Raw genomic sequence first — 23,471 nt, 5'->3', positions numbered from 1 at the left:
CTGTGTGTTCGTGTTTGTAAATTCTTTTTTACTTTACATAAAACATGGGATTCCAAATGGTTTCTTGCACCCAGGCCCCTTTATAGAGAAGGCCGACCCTGGCTCGGTGCGTGCTCGACTGACACGTGTCACGCGAAAGTCATTCCATAGATTTTTCGTTAGCGCGCTCGAACATTGATGTAGTGTCCGGTAATTACAAGTTTGTTATTTACCGTAGCAGCCAACGGGCCGAGCATTGACACTCGGAAGATCGATGTTTCTAACGGCGGCGACGCTCACAACGGTACCTGCGTCCGTTTCAACAACCACGCGACTCAATTTATAGATTTACAGCGGCGAAACGGATAGCAAACCTTTATTATCTAAGAAATAGCAACTACTCAAACCTGCCTTACTGTTAAGGTCATAGGTAGGCCTTCAAAGTTTTCAATTTTTGCCCGTTTCGTCGAAAATGGGCCTCACTTACGAATTTTTATCTCAAGAACTGTTTGTCCGATTGAGCTACATTTTTTTTTTGTTTTATTCGGAAAGGATTGGGATATTACAAAATAATTTTTTCAACCTCGAAAATGAACTTTATCATGTCGAAAAATTTAAACAAATTCTTCTTCTGCGTTTTTTTCGCTAATGGGGCTCAGTGATTTAAGTTTCGAGAAAAATATGGTTACATTCCCTGAAGTTTCTCCTTTAAAAAAAAATGTATTGGTATCTCTCACATTTTTCAGAATTTTGTTTTCAGTAACAGAGAGCATTTTTTCGTTTTAAATTTTCGTTTCATGTTTCTCGACAAAGTGCAGTAACGTTGTTATAGTTTTGCCTTTGTATCATCAAAAGTGTTTATTATCTCCGTTGAGGAATTTAAGTTATTCCGAATTGCTTGAGCGCTGCGAGATACAGCATGCTCTAACTCTGCTGCAGTACTTACTTGTCTCATATATGACGTGAAACATGCGAACGCTGAGCTTCCACATTACAGTATCACGGAAAATGAAGACGGACGGTATTGACGCAGGGAAAAACGACGGGAATGGTAAACTCGTCGGAGAAAACGCGAGAACTCGGTTTCGCTAGATGTAAAACGACTTCAAGCGCACGAAAGTATGATTAAAGAGCGAACGCGTCCGCGTAATGACACGTGAACATGACGTGCTAATGATTGGTTCACGAAAATACTATTTTGCGTACCACGCGTGCAATTTTCTATCCACAGTACGAAAACAGTGGCGAACTTGATGACACGATTCGTTACATCTTTACCATTTCAGCGCTATTATTAGACTGCGGGTCTTTATGCATTTATGGCAAAGTTGGTTGGGTGAAATATAAAACAGTAAAGGATTCGAGAAATTCAAGAACATTGTAATACTGTTTTTAATGTAACACTGTGATTTTAGGAGATAAAGTCAATTTATATTTTACTTCCGCCTTCCACAATCGATACGGAACATTTTTATTTTGCATTATTTATAAAGATCCTTTCCTGTAGGTATATTTTCCTTTATCATTAATGAAAATATGTTTCACGTCAAACGTGTGGATAATCACAGAGGCAGACTTCTACCATGTGTGCTAAAAATTATGGCAAAATGTCACTGTGTTGTGTGTTTTACTGAAAAAAACAGTAATTATGCGACAGTAGAGAGGTATGAAAAGTTAGTGTGTGCTTTTTTTATATTCCCATACGATTACAGAGAAAGACTAAAGATTAACGAGAATGTTTTTTAAATACTATCTATGAATCTATAAGATTAGCTTTCTCATGTAAGGATTATTTCACCTTACGATAAAGTGCCGACAAAAGAGAGAACAATGGAAAAATTAAATGACATGTGCAAGTGTGGAAAAAGTATTACACTATACCTTAAAGAAATTTATTGTGCTTTGTTAGAAAAAAGGAAATAAAAATTGGATAGTACAATAGTTATTAGACCCTACATACTTTTGTGTTGAATTTCATCACGCAGTAAAGTATGAATGATGAACATATAACCTTGATACAGTAAAATAGTGATGGCGCACAGTAGAAACTCCTGCCATAAGTCAGACGTACAGTAAGGAGCATAACTGATTCCACACACTTTAAATCAGAATAACTTTCATATGAATGGACCAAATGACTTCGATTTCTCTGTAAGGCTAGAAGAATTAGTTTAGTAAATAACGTCTAATAAATAAGTTGAAAAAATGTATTTAGTCGGAATTGTCAAAAACAATTTTAAACTTTTTTAGCTGGCCCAATAACGAAAATTTAAAAAATGTGTTTTGTCAACTGGTATAAATGATATACGCTCTGAAAATTTCGTTGAAATTGGTCAAATGGTTTACGAGTTATAAACGATCAAAAGTGGTAATTTGTAGTGTTTCATAAAGTGGCAGATTTTTCCACTTTTGATCGATTATAACTCGTAAACCAATTAACCAATTTCAATGAAATTTTCAGAGCGTATATGGTATGGTATGGTATGGTATGGACATGATATTTGGTCCCCTCAGGGTTTCAAATTCATTTACCAATCCTCTCCTTTTTCCACTCTCACCATCGCCTTTTCAGCGGGACCTACTGTTTATGGTGGGTTCCGAACCACCTTTTGCCAACAACACGTGAAAAACACCCCGGGTGGGTCACTTTCCGGTTTTTGCCCAGACGGTCACCCATCCTAGTGCCGGTCACGTTCCACGTTGTTTAACTTCGGTGATCTAACGAGAACCGGTGCTTTCAACGGGACTACGGTTGTTGGCCAGAGCGTATATAATTTATACTTATATTTACTGGCCCAGCTAAAAAAGTTGTAAAAATCAATTTTTACTATTGTTCTTCGCAATTCCGTCCAAATGCATTTTTCAACATATTTTTTACATATCATTTACTAACCTAATTCTTCTAGTCTTACAGAGAAATTGAAGTCGTATGGTTTATCATGCGTAAAGAATGACATGTTCATAGAATAAATTGCGCTAACCGTAACCTCCTGTGTGTCATAACGGCTATTATTGCGGGGGGCAATGCGACCTATTAATTTGGATTTAGATTACACAGTCGATTCTGCCGTTTCAGTTATTCACGCCCCTGGAATCGGTAAGTACCGTGGGCGGAGTAAAATTCATTGCCATGATACCGTTATAATTATTGATCACGGGCACACATATGTATGTGTCCACTGAGTTATGCACGTGAGCAATATTGCGCGGGTTATTTACAGGTGTTTCAAATCGAAGCGCTAATGAGTAAGACAATTAATTTCGATTCGGAACGAGGAGACCATGGAAAATGAAAGCGCGGACGTGTGCGCGAGAGCGCATTTGCGTTAAACGTTATTAGTTTATAACATGATTTAGAAGTCCTTTGCAGAAACTCGCGTTTGATTCATTATAGCAGTGTCCGCGTGGAATTCCCATGTTATTCTGTGTCCCATAGCCAGGCTTCGACTACGAAAACTGAATTAACCGTTTATTAAAAGTTCTTCGCGCGTGGTTTTGATTTTATGAATCAGGAGTCTCGTTGTTTGATTAAATGTCGCCTTTAAACCTTTCACTCCGAATTATTTTTCAATTTTATTTCCTACTATTTTCAGTGTTTTATTTGAAATTTCCTTTAAATTGTCGTTATTGGGCCAACTAAAAATGTTGTAAAAATCAATTTTTACTATTGTTTTTCACAATTCTGTCCAAATGCATTTTTTCAACTTATTTATTAGACGTCATTTACTACAGTAATTCTTCTATCCTTACAGAGAAATTGAATTTATTCGGTCCATTCATATAAAAGTTGTTCTGACTTAAAGTGTGTGGAATCAGTTATGCTCCTTACTGTATATTTAGACACTAATTAAAGCAGTTCAAAAAAAAATTTAAGAAATGTGTTTTTGTCAACATGTATAAATGATATGCGCTCTGAAAATTTCATTGAAATTGGTTAATCGGTTTACGAGTTATAAACGATAGAAAATGGTAAAACTTGCCGCTTTATGATGCACTAAAAATTACCACTTTTGATCGATTATAATTCGTAAACCAATTAACCGACTTCAATGAAATTTTATAATTTATGCAGGCCCAGCTAAAGAAGTTGTAAAAATCAATTTTTACTATTGTTTCTCACAATTCCGTCCAAATGCATTTTTTCAACATATTTTTTACACGTCATTTACTAAACTAATTCTTCTAGCCTACAGAGAAATTGAAGTTGTTCGGTCCATTCATATAAAAGTTGTTCCGATTTAAAGTGTGTGGAATCAGTTATGCTCCTTACCTGTATAGCGTCGCGGTGATTAAAAGAGACGACCAACCAGGGACACGATAACGAATAGAAATAAACGGTTTGTTCCCAGTGGAAGAAATCGGTGGCAGGATTAAGCATTCGAACGAAAATGAGGGTGTTCTGAGAGCGAGACTACTGACCCAGAAAAATCACCAGAAAATAATACGGAACTGCGAGAAACAAGAAAAAACGACCAAAGAAACGCTGACCTCGCGTCTGACCAGCATAAATCGATGATAACGCGAGGGAAAAGCTGGAACGCGGGCGAAATTGCTGATCGAACGCATTCTCGAGTGTCAGCATAAAAGCGGAACATTCAGCGTACAAAGCTGCCGCCGAATCGACAGCTCATTGTGTAGGAAATAAATAAATGATCAGTAACCGAGGCACTACTGCGGACCATTATGCAAAATCAAAAATGTTTTGCATCGATATTGCAAGATACAGGAGTGAAATCTGTCTTTTTACGTTTAACCCTTTTGCACTGCGAATTATTTGTTAAATTTTGTTGCCAATTGTTTTCAGTGTTTCGATTGAAAACTTCAAAGGACAGTTTCTTGACTGCTACTTATTCGAAACAATTTTGTTTACTAATTATATTAAACATAGCTCGCTCGAATTCTGTTGTAATTTACAGTAAGGAGCCCAACTGATTCCACACAGTTTAAATCAGAATAACTTTTCTACGAATGGACCGAACGACTTCAATTTCTCTGTAAGGCTAGAAGAGAATTAGTTTAGTAAATGTGATGTGTAAAAAATATAACTCCTCAACTATTGATCCTAGAGGATCGAAACTTCGATCTGCATCCGCTCCGGGTACAAATCTCCTGGATTACATACCAAATACATCATAATTCGTGGGAGAAGGGCAGAAATTTTGAGTCCTGACGCTGCGCCGTTGCGGATCTTATTTTCTTTTAGCTGACGCGTGGTGCCTCGTTAATTCGCGCGCGGATATGACCGATACAATCGCGATTCTCGATAGAATTTCATTTAGCCGGGGCCGACGAAGCGAGTAGGCCGCGACGGGGTGGTTCTTTAATCCAAATTCATTGTTTGCTTCGTTCCGTTGTAATCGTTCGATAAACTCGAAATTTCTGGGGGAGTGGGCGGGCTCGGACCTCGTTAAAAATATGTACCTCTCAGTCGGCAGATCGTTATTTACCTTATCGGCCCGAATGCGGATACCGCGATGCAGCTGAATTATACCGCGAATACTAATGACTAAGTCCTGGCCGGGCATCGCTGAAAAATGGCGTATTTTCGAGCCCTGCCCCATGCCACGGGCCCGTTAATAGGTCAACCGATAATTTGAATGCGGCGCGGGGCGTACTAATCCTTGACTACCGATACGACTTCGTCGACAAAGCAAGAATAACGCGCAACACCGCCGGAATCGAGTTTTACTGTATGCCTTTTTAATCCCGCTGGTTTATTGTTTGAGTTTACAACGTTAATAATCCCGATTTCCACTCCACCGCGTGGTTTTTTTTTTTGCTTTTTCCGTTTATCTTTTTTTTATCCATCGAAAGCGTCGCGTCGGTCGAACGCGAAGTATATAGGGGACGATGGCGCACCTGCGACTGCATTCCGTGACGCCCTTTGCTTGAATCGCGCAGCCCCTGGCCGAAATGCACTCTTAATTTTCATGTTTTAAAACTAGAAAATAATATCAATAGTTACAGTAAGGATTACACACTTTAAATCAGAACAACTTTTATATGAAAGCACTCCAAACTCCAAACGACTTCAATTTCTCCGTAAGATTAGAGGAATTAGTTTAGTAAATGATGTCTAAAAAGTATGTTGCAAAAATGCATTTGGACGGAATTGTGAGAAATAATAGTAAAAATTGATTTTTACAACTTTTTTAGCTGGGCCTATATAAATTATATACGCTCTGAAAATTTCATTGAAATCGGTTAATTGGTTTACGAATTATAAACGATCAGAAATGGTAATTTTTAGTGTACCATAAAGTGGCAAGTTTTACCATTTTTGATCGTTTGTAACTCGTAAACCAATTAACCAATTTCAATGAAATTTTCAGAGGGTATATCATTTATACCAGTTGACAAAACACATTTCTTAAATTTCTTTTTGTGAACTGCTTTAATTAGTGTCTAAATATACAGTAAGGAGCATAACTTAAATCGGAAGAACTTTTATGTGAATGGACCGAACAACTTCAATTTCTCCGTAATGCTAGAAGAATTAGTTTAGTAAATGATGTCTAAAAAGTATGTTGCAAAAATGCATTTGGATGGAATTGTGAGAAATAATAGGAAGAATTGATTTTTACAACTTTTTTAGCTGGGCCAATAACGAACATTTCAATGATGTGTTAAATAAAAATAAGAATAAGGTATTCACCAGATGTTAAAGAATTCGTTGATGAAAAATAAGTTAAAAAGAATTAAATACTCACCTTACTTCCTGTGCAAATGAAAATATAATCATGGAAAATAGATAACTTATTTAGATTACATTACAGTCACACATACGTCGGGTGACGTATTTACCCATTTCACTTTTACAATATTCTTAAATTATTGTAATTTTTTTAGTGTTTCATATTTAATTTACCCATTTTTAATATAGTAAAGCGGATAATAGAGTTCCATTATGGTCGAAAGCTGTTAACATCCACCGTACATTATAATACGCGAGCTTTTACAGATTGAAATAGCGAATAAACTGGAATTCGTTCAGTGAAAACGTAAAGCGAAAACGAGGATTATCCGATTAATTATATCTAAGAAGCGTACGAGGGATAATTGCATCTCTCGAAACATATGTTTTCATTTATCGCGAGAGCACATACGTATGATATGATTTGAAGCTCTCTCTCGAAATACCTAACCATGCCCGTTCAATATCCCCAATATTTTGAAATATAAAGTTCAGCCCCTATTATTAGAGAGAGAGCTCTATTCCTGTCAATCGTCAATCTGATATAAAAGCAGAACTGCGTTATATTGCATGATATAATGCCCACTCGTGTCGTTTTAGTTTAAAATCAGCTTATTTGAAACAATGTGCATGCATGAGTAAGAAGATCATCCATATCAGTGCCGGTCCCTGTGCATGTTGAGCTGATGATAACAGAAGCTCTCAAAGTGGAACTATGGAACGTATGAATACAGTATCTGTCGCAAAATTTTAATGCTTAAATCCAGTAGAGAAATCTGGTAGAAAAAGATAATTAATTTTTTAGGGATTCGGGTTGCAATCAACCCTTTGAGTGAAAATGGATGTACCATCAGACAGTAGAACAATGAAATGAATTAAAGAGTGTCCACATATTCTTTACAACTTAATAAAACCACCGAAGAGAAAAATACGTTTCTATTTTGGCTCCTGTGCCCTGCAATGAATGCAAACAATTTGCATTCGAATTTAATAAATTACTCATCGTTTCGACCGTGTTCTTTCAAAGTAACGCGCTCCTGGAATGAAACAAGTGATATTGAAAGTACTAAAATACTTTTACTAAGAACGATTAAATCGGTACACCGGCGTCATTACGTCTTTTATTAATAATACTGCGATGTCTCGCGGCGCTCGCGTTAAGAGCATTAAATTACTCTCGACTTTTCTCGAAAGTGATGTTAACTTTTACGACGCGAAACGGTCTCCACATGATGACCTGCCAGGACACTTAAGGCCACGATATAGATTCCTCTCCGGTAAAGATCCTCGTAACACGTTACAACCGTTTTCGCTGTCGTCGATTCATTTAACTCCTCTCGCGCTGATCTTTCTGGCGTTATAGCTCGCAGGCGTATCGCTCGGGAAATCTCTGAGATAACGAGAGCGGTTCGGAAATTAAAGGACCCTTGGCTGGACCTTTCAAGACCGTCAGGTATAATTGAATTTTTCCTGAGGGATTCCTTCGGAACGCGTAGATTTGTGTGGCAATTCCATATTGCAATTGCTAAACGAGGAGGCATCAATTATTGAAAAAAATTTCTCAAGTTACTTCTGACTATGATAGAAATAATTCAAGTGTTGGTTTTTAGTTATTCTTCTATATTCCTAGCAATAAATAATGATTTATACAAAACTTGTGGTTATTGGTTCAGTTTCGCTCCTTACTGTAATTGTGAGAAATTGCTGTTGAACAAATATTGATTTCTTAATCATTTTAGCAAGTTGTAATACAACGTTGTTCTTATATTCTTCCGTTGCATTCTCCCATGCAACCTACAGTGTGATATTACGAACCATGATTGCAATAATCGAGGTTTAAAAATTCTAAGAAAAAAGTAAAACGTAAGTTTAACAATTTCTGCAAAATTAACTGAAACCAACAACGAATAAATACGAAATTTAATTGACATGTGCTTCTCAATGTTCTCGATTTTGTGCCGATCAATATACCGAGAAGGAAAAGGGAACTGCAGTCTTGTAAGTTAAAAAATCTCCCATGATGATGCACTCGCTTGACGTTAAGTCACCAGGATAATCCCAGATTTACAGTCGTCTGGTCCGTCATTCACCCTTGACACGGAGTTGTGCTTGCAGCACGCGAAAACTTGCAAGCTGCAATGACTTAAGGTTGTCGAACTCTTCGTGACCTTTCCTTCATCGAATTCTTTGCGCTATGTTTTTCAGGAATTTCTCGCTTTAACTAAGAAACAGTTTTAGACAGGTTAACTGTTCATAAATACTGGTTGAGAAGAATGATGCTATTGTTCTTTGTTAAAAAAACGACCCAGACAATAAACTCGCTAATACATATTTTTAGTTCTTTCCTTGTGAAACTTTGGGACTTGATTTCCCGATAATAATCACTAATTAGTAGACCGCGGATGTTTATGCAATTTGCAATTTTCGTAGACGAATATTAAGAGACTCGAATCAATTAAAATCTTATTTTCTGCGGCAGCAACCTTTTTAAATCTGGAATAAATTAAAATCGTAGTAAATTCTGTCGTATTTTATATCCTAGCATTTTTTGAAAATTTTCAAAAGCCATAATTACATCAAGATCCGCAGTCTACTAATTAGGGTCGTAAGAAACACTGCACTGTATACCATAATATTATAATTGCATTAATGTTCCACCAATTCCATATTTGGTAAACCTAATTTTCATTCGAAAAATGCCACGAATATTTTGGTCATGGTCAAAGTTTTCGACGAAAGTCAAAGAATAGTATCCCTGGCCGATAATTGTCCCTGAGCAGACCCGTGTTGTGGACAATTATCAATAAAATACCGTAGCTGTCCATCCCCCCTCAATTATTTCAGTCTCTGTCTAAAAACAGCTTGAAAGTGGCTCTCGCGTTTATCGTAAAAGATTTTCGGAAGTTCCAGAAGCAATTTGCTCGCAGTAATGGTGGCGGGAATTATCACAACAGAGAGTTTCTAATGTTTTTTGCAATATGACCGCGGAAGCGGGTGAAGGTGTAAATTACAGTATTCGTCGAGACGCCGGTCGAGAGAACACGAGAATTGGGTAGAATGCGAAAGCGGATGGAGATTAATTCCGGCGCTAATTTAGCGGCAGCTAGTAAGCATTCTGGCTGAAGCATCCCCGTGGGCCTCTAGATACGAAGCAGCTCGACTCCTCCACCGTAAATGAAACTCCTGTCACGCGGCGACTCGTTTCCACCCGTCTCTTGTTTCGACAGTTCTTGTCTCGATTACTGTCGAAAAATTACAGTACGTCCGAAAATAATGTCTGTATGCGATCACTGTCCGTGCAAAACACGGTGGACAGTAAACGCGACTTTACTGTACATCGTTTCAAGTCTCTGATTAATTTTTCTCCATTGTTCTCTGAGAGTAGACGTTGCTAGATTAAGTGATTGAGATGCTGTGTGTATAAACCACACACTGACATATTGGGTTGCTGAGTGTAGGTAGTCTGTCCGTAATGATGAGCGAAAGCGAATGGTGGCGCCATCGATGTGCTACACGAATTATCTGAACGTTATCGCAGACAGAAGATAAGTAAAATCACAGGCGTAGACGAGATACTATTAAAACCCTTTGCACTCGAAGCAATTTTAATTCGGAAATCAAGACAGTTCTTTCAACCCAGACCAGTTTTATTGTACTAATTAATATTTTTTACATTGTGCACATATCAAATCGAACTTGTTTTCTCGTATAACAGTTCAGCTTTTCACAATTTATAGAATACAGACGAATTTAATAATTATAAAACTGTTTTGAATAATGGTGTGGGAATGTTTACTGGCGCCTCAGAGTTACCATTCGAGTGCGAAGGGTTAAAGACTGCCAGCACCGACGAGATACTATTAAAGCGCGGGGATAACATGGAACTTACAGTGATCTGAAATACCACATCGCTAAAAGTTCTACCACCGACGAGATATACTCGTCAAGTAGAAGAAAAATGATATAGTTACTCTTATCCGGCTTCGTAATTCTTCGAAATGTTCACACATTAACGACAACTTCATTTTCAACATCAATTTTTCCATTTCAACTTCACTTTTTCTATTTCAACTTCAATTATTCAATTTAAATTCGTTAATTTCAATTCTTCAATTTCAATTTCAACATCAATTTTTCCATTTCAACTTCAATTTCAACTCTCCCATTTCAACTCCAATTTCAACGTCAATTTCAATATCAACCCTTCAATTTCAATTTTTCAATTTCAATTTTTCAATTTCAACTATTCTCAATTTCAATTTTTCAATTTCAACGCCAATTTCAATATCAACTCTGCAACTTCATTTTCACCTTCAATTTTTTTCATTTTAACTTTAATTTGAACTTCAATTTTAACTGTCCCATTTCAACTTCAATTTCAAAGTTGATATTCAAATACAAGAGTTGAAATTGAATAGTCAAAGTTGAATTTGATGTTCAAATTCAAGTTGGTATTGAAAAATTGAAATTGCAGTTGAAATTGGAGTTGAAGTTAAAATCGAAGTTGATATTCAATTACAAACGTTGAAATTGGAGACCCGAAGTTGAAGTTGACGTTGAAATTCAAGTCGATGTTAAAAAATTTAAATTGAAGTTGAAATTGGAGTTGAAGTTGGATTTGAAGAGAATGTTCTCGCAAGCAGCGACGCACAGAGTGCTCAACAAAAAGAAGAATAATAACTCCCCCTGCAAGAACGACTTTAGTATTCTCTAAGACGTAACAGTATAGTGTATCCTCGTGTGAAAGAAAGAAAACAGAGAGGGTAGGTGTGTGTCTGCGTGGAACACGTGCGTCGTAGGAAAAAGCGTACGCTCCGTTGGCGTGTTGTGTACGGCGCAAACGTGGCGTAGTTGGGTTCGTCGTGTCTCTGCTGAACTGTATCAGCGTGGTTGCGGCAACGCGAGCACGAGGCAACGACTGCTGACCCGTCATATTGATCGACCTGGATCCGCAGTCCTCCTCTATCCGATTGCGCGGCGGCTCGGGTGGCGCTCCGCGGACTGCGCCGCGCGACTCTCTCCCCCGACGCTCGAACTACGCTAGCGTAGTCGCAATCACTGCACCTGCGAGTAACGCATCGTGTCGTCGTACCCTGTCGTGGGCTCGTCCGTCGCCATGCTGGTGGTGCAGTGATCGAGAGATCCGTAAGAGACAGAGAGAGAACGAATCGCCAAAGTGGTTGCACCCCGAACGCTGCTCCCTTTTTCCTCGTTCAGTTCTGGTTTCAACACCCCTGGTGTCCAGAATCCTTCCGCTATGAACTGTGTACGTATTGAAGGTATTTCGAATCTTCCTTCGGACTGCTACACCAATTCTCGTGACGCTTCTTGCTACCTAGGGATCCCGTTTAGACCCGCAGAAACATAGTCTGCGCTCGACTACTCGGATTGTGCATAAACCTAGTGATGTTTCAATGTTTATGGGGTCTACACGGGCCTCTTCCCATCATCGCTCGCAGTTTAATTCACTCCAGGAGAGGCATGCGTGCTCGACAGACTCGCAGCACTCTCGTCGCGAAGCTGTCGAAGCCCTACAAAAATCCAACTTGACTTGTTAATCTAAATCTTAAATTTTTCAAATTGTATTAATACCAGCGAGGAGCGCGAAACGATTGTTCACGTGGCCAGATCTTCGACCACTGTACTTTGTCAGAGAACGCACCGACACACGGTTCGTCTTGCGTCGTCGCACAAACGAATCTCACACAGTTTCTTTATTAAATAAGCGTTGACAATTTACTCGGTGTATGGTAATTTTCAAGCTGAACAAGTCACGTTGGACAATTTTCTAGAGCAACAGGTGTCCGAATTTTGGTTATTGTTGTGCTCGGTGATAACATAGCACCCTGTGTCGATAAAAAATATTATTGAAACGGAGATTTGTTGTTTCTTTGGACACGGTTTGTCTTTACTGGTTTTATATATTTTTTTGTAGCGATTACACGACTTTCTGTAAGATTTTTGTGATGCTTTCTAGTGGTGGCTTTAGCTTTCCATTATGCATCTCACATACGTAAACATTTACATGCGAGATGGCGAGCCGTCTCGATCGCCGCACATATTGACCCCGCCGATCAATCACCTGTGATGATTTAAGGCCATTCGTTAAATTGAGTTTTGCGGAAGCACTGGAGCCTCCACGTGCTCCACCACCCGATTTCTTTAGGCAAACCAATCGAGTTAACTCGGTTGTAAATAATGGAGTGGATTGTAAATCTCAATCAATAGTAACCTGTCGTCAGTCGATGCCAAGAAACATTTTATCTTCTTAAATCGTGGACCTCCGGTGCAGCATTTTTTTCTTATTAGAAATTTTGGCGCTGATTATATACAGGGTGATCCACGCAACTTGCACACCTATAATAATTTCCAAAGTATGCGTTGCACGAAAAAGTTTTGTATAGAAAAGTTCCGTGGTCTGAAGGGATACATTATTTAGTGTATTTCTTTTTTTTACAGATAGACGCGTAAAAGACATATGAAGGTCAACTTAAATTTTTTTTTAATAAAGGCCTATCTACGCTGCTTGTTTCAAGTAGCTCGGCGCGGGCAGCCTAATTACAATCGTATCATTTTCACGCAACGTGTCGCGCATCATCATTCACATCATGCGCAGCTTAAAGACGCTTTAACTGTGCACTTCCTCTTTTTTGTCTTCCTCTGTTTTAACCCTTAGCACTCGAATTATCGTGGCATTATTCAAAATATTGTTCACATTATTAAATATGTTGGGATCTAACCAATTACTAAATACTTAACGCTAACTGTACTGGGTACAAAATGTATCGGATATACATATGTATGAAAAGATTCTAGGACACCAACATATAATTTCATTTGATAATTGCATGGTCCACTTTGAATGGAATTCCCTGTGTGTACAATTAATTTCACTTGTTTTAGGTATACAGTAACGAGCATAACTAATTCCACACACTTTCAATCAAAACAACCATTTTATGAATGGACCAAACGACTTCAATTTTTCTGTAAGGCTAGAAGAATTAGTTTAGTACATGATGAGCGTAAAAAGTATGTTGAAAAAATGCATTTGGACGGAATTGTGGAAAACAATAGTAAAAATTGATTGTTACGACTTTTTAGCTAGGTCAATAACGAAAATTGTCCACTTGTATAAATTGTATCCGCTGCGAAAATTTCATTGAAATTGCTCAATTGGTTTACGAGTTACAAACGATCAAAATTGGTAATTTTTAGTGCACCATAAAGTGGCAAGTTTTACTATTTTTGATCGTTTATAACTCGTAAACGAATTAACCAATTACAATGAAATTTTCAGAGCGTATATCATTTATACCAGTTGACAAAACACATTTTTTAAATTTTCGTTATTGTGCCATTTAATAAAATTGTAAAATTCAATTTTCATTATTGACCAAATGCATTTTTCCAACTTATTTATTAGATGAAATTGAAGAAATTGAAGTCGTTTGACGTCCATTCATATAAAAGTTATATTCTGATTGAAATTTTCAAACGAGAAGAAAAGGGGACACTTCGTTACAGAGTTATTAATAACAAATATCCGTGAAATGAATAGCAATGCTCTCGCCATTGAAGCACAAGGTCGTGTCTATCTCGTTTACATAGATTAGATTTTTTTTCTCACGCAGTAACATGTTATTTCGGTGCCATAAATAAATGGTGACCCACTATAATGTGAATAATATAACTGCGTAGATATTCATTTCTTATGAAACGTTTATTAGTCGTGTTTTGACCAACATTTACATTAACATTTTTAGTGTACAACAAGCCCCGCAATATAGCCTAAGTTTGGGGCATGCTATACTCAATGGTATTATTGGGTTGGCAAATAAGTTCGCTCGGTTTTTTACATTGGAATAAATCACAAAAAACCGAACGAACTTATTTGCCCCAACCCGATACATTAAATTTTATTCGCGTATCAAAAACTGCATGGCTACATTATCAAGAATAATTTACACATAATTAGTTTTAATTTCGACTGAATGCTATACACTAAATACACGTGCAGAAACTGTATTGAGAAATTCAGTCAGACTAGATCATCGTTTGAGTTCTATCAGACGATGCAGAGTTCGAGGGTTGAAAGGAATCCGTCAGAGACTTCCGCCGAATTTTTGCGCTTGAAATTCTTCCAGGATCGTCAGGCTGCTCCGTCGCAAACGATGACGTAAGAACGAGAAGAGGCCGCGGTACTATCCGATGCACGACGTGCCTCGCAGGAACATGAAATCGCTACGTTACGACAGTGAAAACGGCTCACACCGGAACAGTTGTCGTTCGTCGTAGCAGAGCGTCGTCGAGCACAGACGATCTAAATCACGACGCATTTCCTTCAACAGCCGGTGACTTTTATATCTCGCTGAAGAATCTTCCTCCACGCCACGAGGGCCAAGAACTCCTTCCTCTATCTCAATAGGTATGGCGATTATTCAGTTTTTCATCATCGTCTTCGTGCTTCTTTCGCTTGTACATAATTAGACCGCGGATTTTATGCGTTTACGAGAAAAATTAGGTCATTTAAAACAGTAATAATACGCTCCTCAACAGAATTTAAATTGCTACTAGTTTACACGATCATAACTCCGGCCAGAATTGCTGTGAAACCTATAGTTTTTGGATGCTCTGTTTCAAATTGTTGCTATGTCGCTTTTTTACAAAGTTATAGCTAGATAAAGACAACATGGACGATTAACAAAAATTTTGTGCAACTTTGTAACATCACACCGGGAGGAACAAATTTTTTTTGATAAATCGCGTTAATATCATTTGGAAGGGCTATCTTTCCTGTGTAAAATGCGTGGTTGTTGATTATTGTGCGATTTTTTTGTATTCGAGTTATTCAACATTGAAGTAAATATGGGCTTATCAGCTTTAACTGGCTCCAGAAAGCGAAAAAATTATCGTAGAATCTTGTCCAAAGACGCAATAGAAAGAGCGTTTCTTTCTCTTCAAGGCACTTCTTTTGCCTTTTCAATTTCATTAACATTTCGATATACCAGGTGTTTTTGAAAATATGCTTGAAATCTGCACAATTTCCATTTTTCCGTTAACTGGCTATATCTCGGCGAGAAATGATCGGAATTCCATGATCCGAAAGTCAGATTGAAGCAGAGATTCTGCCGATTCGATTGAGTACCCCGTGAACTCGGTGCGACAATTTTTTACCTATGCCAGTTGTGTTTGAAGTTTGCGATTCGCAGAAATTACCGCGCCGCGAGACACGAGCACGCCCGAACCGCGGCATCCAGATAGAAGAGACCAGAAGAGACCGCATAACACCCTTTGGGTATTGTTTCCTTTTATTGTAACAAACCTCTTTCGTTTTTAAACTCTCTCTCTCTCTCTCACGTCTTACATAAAAATTCACTAACTCTATAAATAACTTATCTATATTATTACTTTGATACGTTCCCCTAGTGATATCATTTCAAACGAATACCCACTCGAGGGGTCTAAATCGCAATCTAAAATTTTTAATAATTAACCTATATTTTTTATTCGCTATTCTTGTTCCTCTAGCGGTTACCTCTCGATAGAGTACCTACTCGGGGGGTCCACAACGCACTTTAAACTTTTTGATTACTAACCTATGTATTGTTTGTGCTCAAATTTCTTATTTTTTCTCCCTCTTTCCCTTGACACCCCATATGGCGGGGTTTGGAGGATAAGACCGCACAACACCCTTTGGGTATTGTTTCCTTTTATTGTAACAAACCTCTTTCGTTTTTAAACTCTCTCTCTCTCACGTCTTACATAAAAATTCACTAACTCTATAAATAACCTATCTATATTATTACTTTGATACGTTCCCCTAGTGATATCATTTCAAACGAATACCCACTCGAGGGGTCTAAATCGCAATCTAAAATTTTTAATAATTAACCTATATTTTTTATTCGCTATTCTTGTTCCTCTAGCGGTTACCTCTCGATAGAGTACCTACTCGGGGGGTCCACAACGCACTTTAAACTTTTTGATTACTAACCTATGTATTGTTTGTGCTCAAATTTCTTATTTTTTCTCCCTCTTTCCCTTGACACCCCATATGGCGGGGTTTGGAGGATAAGACCGCATAACACCCAATCACAGAATACCAAACATACAGACACATGCACGCGTCAAAGACACGGTCGTGGGCCTGTATGAGGGCGCATAATCGTATCAATTATATACGAAAATTTGATTCAAATCGGTTAATTGGTTCACGAGTTATAAACGATTTAAAGTGGTAAAAATTGCAGTTTTGCAAGATTTTCGACATTTCACCAATTTTGATCGTTTATAACTCGTGAACCAATTAACCGATTTCAATGAAATTTTCGGAGCGTATATAATTTATATGACTTGATCAAATACGTCTGTTAAACTTTCGTTATTTGGAAAATCAATTTTTACTATTTACTATTACTATTACTAACATATAATTCTTCTAGCCTTATAGAGAAATTGAAGTCGTTTCAAAATCATTTTGCAAAACCATTTTTAAAATCATTTCGGATCATTTTGAAAGCCTCCGACCTCCTTTTCATTCCAAACCTTTTAGCAGGAATATACAGGTTTTAATGCTATTATCACGTTGAATTTTCTGAGAAGAAACGACTCGTTCGCAGTGTAATTATACAAATTCGAACAAAGATGCTTTGTTAGCGATGAACCTGTTAAGCTCCCTTATTTATGTACTCGATAAGCTGAGTGTATTTCCAACGAAAGCTCCGGGGACAGCTTATACCCAGAACATTTTCCCTTGTGGTCTATATTTCAAGATGGGGAAAGAACAATTTATTTTATTCCTTGTTTCGCGCGATAATACTTTCCGTGTAACAATCGCTTGCTCCAATACACGCGAATTCCGCTCCGGTTTACGCGCGACAGTATTCAGTCACGAACGCGTTACATTGAAATACGCGTTGCATGTCGGTTCATAATATTTGCATGGATAAACAGATCAATCTCTACAGAATCCGGACAAGTCTCGGTACGAACACTCTTCAGAGAGAATCGGATATGAAACCCTGTCGAGGTGTGCAAATGCGAATCCCCTTTAACCATTTACATATACCGCAGTCCCGTTCATATTATTATTTTTCGATGTAGAATAAGAATATGGGTTTCCATTTGAAAAAATGACGTTGCCCTTCATCTGACCCTTAAAGGGCCATTTTGGAAGAATGTGCATAGAACCATTAAATGTGCTCTTTCATACGAAGAATATTTTGTATGAAACATTTTTTCATATTCCTGCTGGTTTCCGTAATAATTGACTGTCTCAAGATAAATGGACTCCACCCTGTGTATTCGTATTCTTCAATTCTTTTAATCTTTTTACTATTTTTAGTTGCACCGAATTCTTGTTTTTATTTTAAGTTTTTAACCCTCAGCACTCGAATGGTGACTCTGAGGCGCCACCAAAATATTGCTGTACCATTATTCACAATATCGTTTACATTATTAGATAAATATCTAACCAATTACTAAACGTTTAAGTATTTTATGAGGTATTATAAGAATTTCATATCCACAAAGTTTGAATAATCATAGGGAATGGAAATATTCTAGCTAGGAAGAAATGTTTAATGATTAAAATATCGGAGATATTTTCCCACAAATCGAAAAGATTAGGTAACATTCAAAATGCGCGTGGTATTTTGAGAATAATAATGTAAATAAGCACGTGTAGGGTGTTAAAAGATTGAGTGCTCAGCGTGTCGCCTTCACCGTCTGATACTTCAGCTTGTGGGCAAACAACATATTTCGCTTGCCAGGTCGATGTTGCATAGAATAACAGACGTTACTTCAAGTATCCATTCCTCTTCAGCTGTAGTATGTATAGTGCGGTACAACCTGTGTTATACGAAATGGGGACATTTTCTTACTGGAGAAATACTTGTCTTCTCTTAAGTCTTTGTAGACCGTATTTTTGTTACGAATTTTACAAAATATATTTTACAAATAATTTTATAAAATTTTACAGAATATTGAGGGTAATTTTCTTTTTGTCAACTGCTTTAATTATTGTCTAAATATACAGCAAGGAGCATAACTGATTCCACACACTTTCAATCAAAACAACCGTTTTATGAATTGGCCGAACGACTTCAATTTTTTCTGTAAGGCTAGAAGAATTAGCTTAGTAAACGATGAGTAAAAAATATGTTGAAAAAATGCATTTGGACGGCATTGTGGAAAACAATAGTAAAAATTGATTTTCACAACTTTTTAGCTGGGTCAACGACGAAAATTGTCCACTCGTATAAATTATATCCGCTGCGAAAATTTCATGGAAATTTCTTAATTGGTTTACGAGTTACAAACGATCAAAAGTGGTAATTTTTAGCGTTTTGATCGTTTATAACTCCTAAACCATTTAACCAATTTCAATGAAATTTTCGGAGCGTATATAATTTATACCAGTTGACCAGGCACATCTTTTAAATCTTCGTTATTGGCCCAGCTAAAAATTTCGTTTACTAAACTAATTCTAGCCTTACAGAGAAATTGAAATTGTTTGGTCCATTCATATAAAAGTGATTCTGTTTTAAAGTGTGCGGAATCAGTTATGCTCCCTACTGTACAACATTATTCAGTGTCAATTGATGTCAATTGAGATCAATTAATTGATTGATTCGCCATAACTCGTATCAATAATCGAATTGGCAGGTATATTGGTCTTCGCGGGATCATTCTTGGAATTAGTAATACTGCGGGAAACAGCTGATTGTGAGCCAACAAAATGCCGCATGTCCCCACTCGCTGTTTCTACAATTCTATGTATGTATCAATGTAGGGGACGACGGGTAAAATTAATGGCCACGGAGTATAGACGGCGATGAAACAATAAAATGAAACGAGGTCATTCCTTAACTCTCTGTATCCCGAATTTATGTTGTTAATGTAAAGAACTCTCTACAAACTTGAAAAGCAACAAATATTCGCAAAGCTTTTGCACTTCAAATACACACCCTTTTGCAAATCAGCTTCACCCTTTTAGATTTGACAATTAATTAGCAAAAGGGTGAAATTGATTTAGGAAATGGTGAAATTTAATTGCAAGAAGGTGAAATTGACTTTCAATAGGGTGAAGTTCAAGTTGCGAAACCAATGGTATATAGTCTAATCACGTTGAAAGTGTTTCAGTTGAAGCAGAGTACGGTTGTCACAAATAGTTTTCTAATTTTGATTGCAGTTGATCGCGTGGCGAACGAATGCAACTGCGTGACTCGCATCCGGTGAGCGTTCTTGCTTCAAGGGTGATTTCGTCGCGCGTCATGACACTGGATAAAAAAAAGTGAGAAGAAATCGCCAGGGACAACATGGAGACGAATTATTTTATAGTGGGTGAGTTACGAGAACAGTGATCTCTAAAGAAATATTTTTCGAGTGACTATTCTCATTATTCGTATTTGATCTATGGTATTTTTGAAGGAGTCCCCCCCCCCCCAAACACATTGAACCCACATACGAGCACAACTATAGAAAACTTATTAGCACGGGCTTAAGCGATGATACATTATTATAGTTCGTTGCAGTGTAATTTACCATTTAGATTTCGGATTATGCTCGTAGAACATGTAAAATTCTAAAAGAAAAAGAAATCTGTAGTAATTAGCAATTTTTAATACGTTTTGTATGTTGGAAAGATTTCGATTTCTTTCTTTTCGATTTTTGTAAAATATTTCGCGAGATTTAGAGTTTCTATATGCATTCAAAAATTTGAATTTAATTTTCTACACTTCTTGTGAAGTTGTTTATACACTGACATTTATTAGAGCATCGAATTTCCGTGTCTCCGTGTCTGCATGCGATATATATATAAAATTATACAGAATATAAATAGTATTGCGTTTCGTCACACGTTAAATTCTAATGGAAACATTGCCAAAAGATGATGCCGAGTGTGTCTTCGTGTAATTCGTGATACATGCAGCAGCGGTAGTGGTGTATGTATAGGCTATGTATACATTGTTTTTAAATGTGGCAGAATAATATTTGGGAAGTAAAATGTTCCTCAGTTAATACATTCTAAAGTAGGTTCTCTCTTCTGTTAGTCTCCTAATCGCACTAAACTATGAACGACAGGAAAGCAACAATACCTTATAACTAGACTGCGGATGTTTATGCAATTTTCAATGTTTCTAGGCAAATTTTAAGAAAATGGGATCACGTACAATCTTATTTTCGGTGATAATAATCTTTGTAATTCTGGGATAAATAAAAACCGTAGTAAATTCTGTGGAATTTTATACTTGAGCATTTTTTGACCATTTTTAGAACCCATAAATGTATAAAAATCCGCAGTCTACTTATAACAAAACAGTGAAAGATGAAAGGTAACCTAAAATCGATTTCGTTTGTTAAATTATACATTTAATGAAAAGTGATAATTTCTTAAATTCGTCTTAAAGAAAAATTTAGTTGTCACGTATAGTGAGATTACCAAGGAATAAGAAATCTATATATTTATAATATGTTTCAATCATTTAACGATTAGCAATATTTTTAAAAAATCTACGATTCATCAGTCAAAGATATATTGCACATTTTTGAAGCAGGATTTTTTTTGTAAATTTTCATCTGTCTACTAAAATACTTGAACCATTTCTTGTAAAAGAATTATTCAAGAGGAGATTTTTAAGCTGCATTTTAATATGCCACAACCATTAAAATCCTATTAATAGACTTCCAATAGGTGAAGTGTGAACAGATTTCCAATATGTGAATTGTTAATGTGTTATAATACAGAAATTTCGTTTTTAACACTAACCGTGCCGTGACCGGTCAAATTATTTGTTTCAAAAAATGTATTTTTCAACTATTGAAATTATAGAGCTGCTTCCATTAGGAATTATTCAATAAATTTCTTTATTCGAGCACGAATTATTATAAAAATTGCGAAACATCTAAATAAATTCGGTCTTATAATTTTTGTAAAACAATGACAATCACTATTACAATCTTAATTCCAATAAAACAATGATATAGGTTTGAAAAAATTGATTTCGAACGACCTTTCTCCACCGCATAATGCGTGCATACTCGTAGACTGCTTGTGTACATGTATAGTTCCCCCTAAGAATCGATTACGTTATTAGGCACGCTGTGTACGAGGTACGTACGAACAAGTTTCTAAAATTGCTAACACAGATAAAGCTCGAAACTATCGACTTGTCATTTTCTTATTAACAACAATATTTCCCACACATGCCACAACAAAGATACGCTGCGTGCTGGAAGGTATGAAAATAGCATAAAATGGTTATTTGCCTGGGGAATATCGATTATCGAGGAGCTTCGAAAATTCTCTGATTATAACACTGTATGTAGACATTTTAATTGATATCAAATCACAAGATGGATTCCTTAATTCAGAAAAGAAGCTTCGATCAAAGAATATCTGTCGAGAACATTGGAAATCCTTAAATCATTTTAAATTAGCCATAAATCGTGTAAAATAATTCGGAATTATAAGACTAACTAAATCCATTTATAATCGATTTATTATTAAATTCAATACCAATGAAGTAAACTCACGACGATAGCAAAGACCGTAGCAGTAGGAACAATAGTGGTAGTCCTAGCGTTGTGCACCCGTTTTATGTTGTTCAGAATTATCGTTTCGTAGCTGTTCGCAGTTACCGATCTCTGTTTGCCATCGTCTAAAATAATCACCGATGTTTCGTTTCAGCGGCAATTGTACTCGCGGTTGCCACCGTCTGTCGCGCAGAGTGCCAGAGTGAGTGATCAAAAAACCAGCTTCTCCTCTTCAGTGTCCTTGTTGTCAACGTTGTACGTCAACACTAGACAGCAGGGCTTACGTCTTCAGAGTCAAATCTGTCGTTATTCATTATTGTATTCGCGAATTTTTCGATATCTTTTCTTCTTTACTTCCAACGATAACAGTCAAAGATTATACATAAATGCTTGCGGTTCTATTTGTCAGTTAATGTGAAGAAGATTCGCTTAACCCTTAGCATACTCGACGAAGATTTCAACCCTTCGCACTCGAAGCAATTTTAATTCCGAAATCCAGACGTTTCTGTCAACCAGGATCATTTTGTCCTAACCTTGAAAATGATGTGTAAATATTGTTAAATTTGTCGAATGTGTTTTACGTTTTAAATTACACCTGCTCATTTCTGTCATAAACGTATAAAAACCGCTGGCTTATTCATCAGATATGCTTTTGATTTGTTTCCCCAGAAAGCATGTGAGAATTCTTTTAAAAATCTGTGTTTTTACTTCTAGAAATTCATAACAATAGAACAATGAGTTGGGATTCCTGAGCGACCCCCCATAGTATGCTAAGGGTTAAGTATAAAATGATTTGCGACGCGTATCGAAGTGTTTCCGGCATTTTTCGAAAACAGTTTGCCTCTTGTCTCTTCTCTATCCGAAGTTGGTGTGGCGAGAAATGGTTTGGCTTCATTGTGACGGTGTTTTACAGCTCGCTCGGTTTACTGCTACGAATGCGATTCGTGGACGGACCTGAGATGCAAGGATCCTTTCAATTACACCGCGCTCCCGAGGGACCAACCGCCCCTGATGACCTGCAATGGATGCTGCGTGAAAATGGTTCGCAACGCGAAGTCACGTGAGTGTCCGAAGCAATTCTTCAATTTCGATGTTTACTGCGCGTTTACTGTCAAACTGCCGTGTTCTGCACTGACAGTGATCGTTCGGAGACACTATTAGGATTAGTAAAGGACGAAATAAATTTTTATGACCGATATTACTCCGTATTTATTAGAATACTAATCCTAATTTACTAATTAATCGTCCTTTACTAAAA

At 37.1% G+C, this 23,471-nt stretch overlaps 1 protein-coding gene across 2 annotated transcripts in view; it reads left to right on the top strand.

Moving 5' to 3' along the window:
* Positions 1 to 11,606: 11,606 nt before the first annotated feature.
* Positions 11,607 to 23,471, top strand: part of Qvr (glycosylphosphatidylinositol-anchored protein quiver) — a 26,990-nt gene continuing 15,125 nt past the window's right edge. Inside the window, exons 1-5 of one of the 2 annotated variants that reach the window (XM_076442253.1) lie at positions 11,607 to 11,939; positions 14,821 to 15,101; positions 19,869 to 20,020; positions 22,368 to 22,415; positions 23,127 to 23,273. In XM_076442253.1, coding sequence (XP_076298368.1) covers positions 19,996 to 20,020; positions 22,368 to 22,415; positions 23,127 to 23,273 — 220 coding nt within the window. In that variant the 5' untranslated portion in view covers positions 11,607 to 11,939; positions 14,821 to 15,101; positions 19,869 to 19,995. Of the gene's footprint in view, positions 11,953 to 14,820; positions 15,102 to 19,868; positions 20,021 to 22,367; positions 22,416 to 23,126; positions 23,274 to 23,471 lie in introns of both variants that reach the window. The other variant, XM_076442254.1, reaches the window with a different exon arrangement.

The sequence above is a fragment of the Lasioglossum baleicum genome, chromosome 17 (assembly GCF_051020765.1).
Source record: "Lasioglossum baleicum chromosome 17, iyLasBale1, whole genome shotgun sequence".
NCBI classification, from domain to species: Eukaryota; Metazoa; Arthropoda; class Insecta; order Hymenoptera; family Halictidae; genus Lasioglossum; species Lasioglossum baleicum.
Note: the sequence above shows the minus strand (reverse complement) of the source record. Positions and strands in the feature narration are given on the sequence as shown.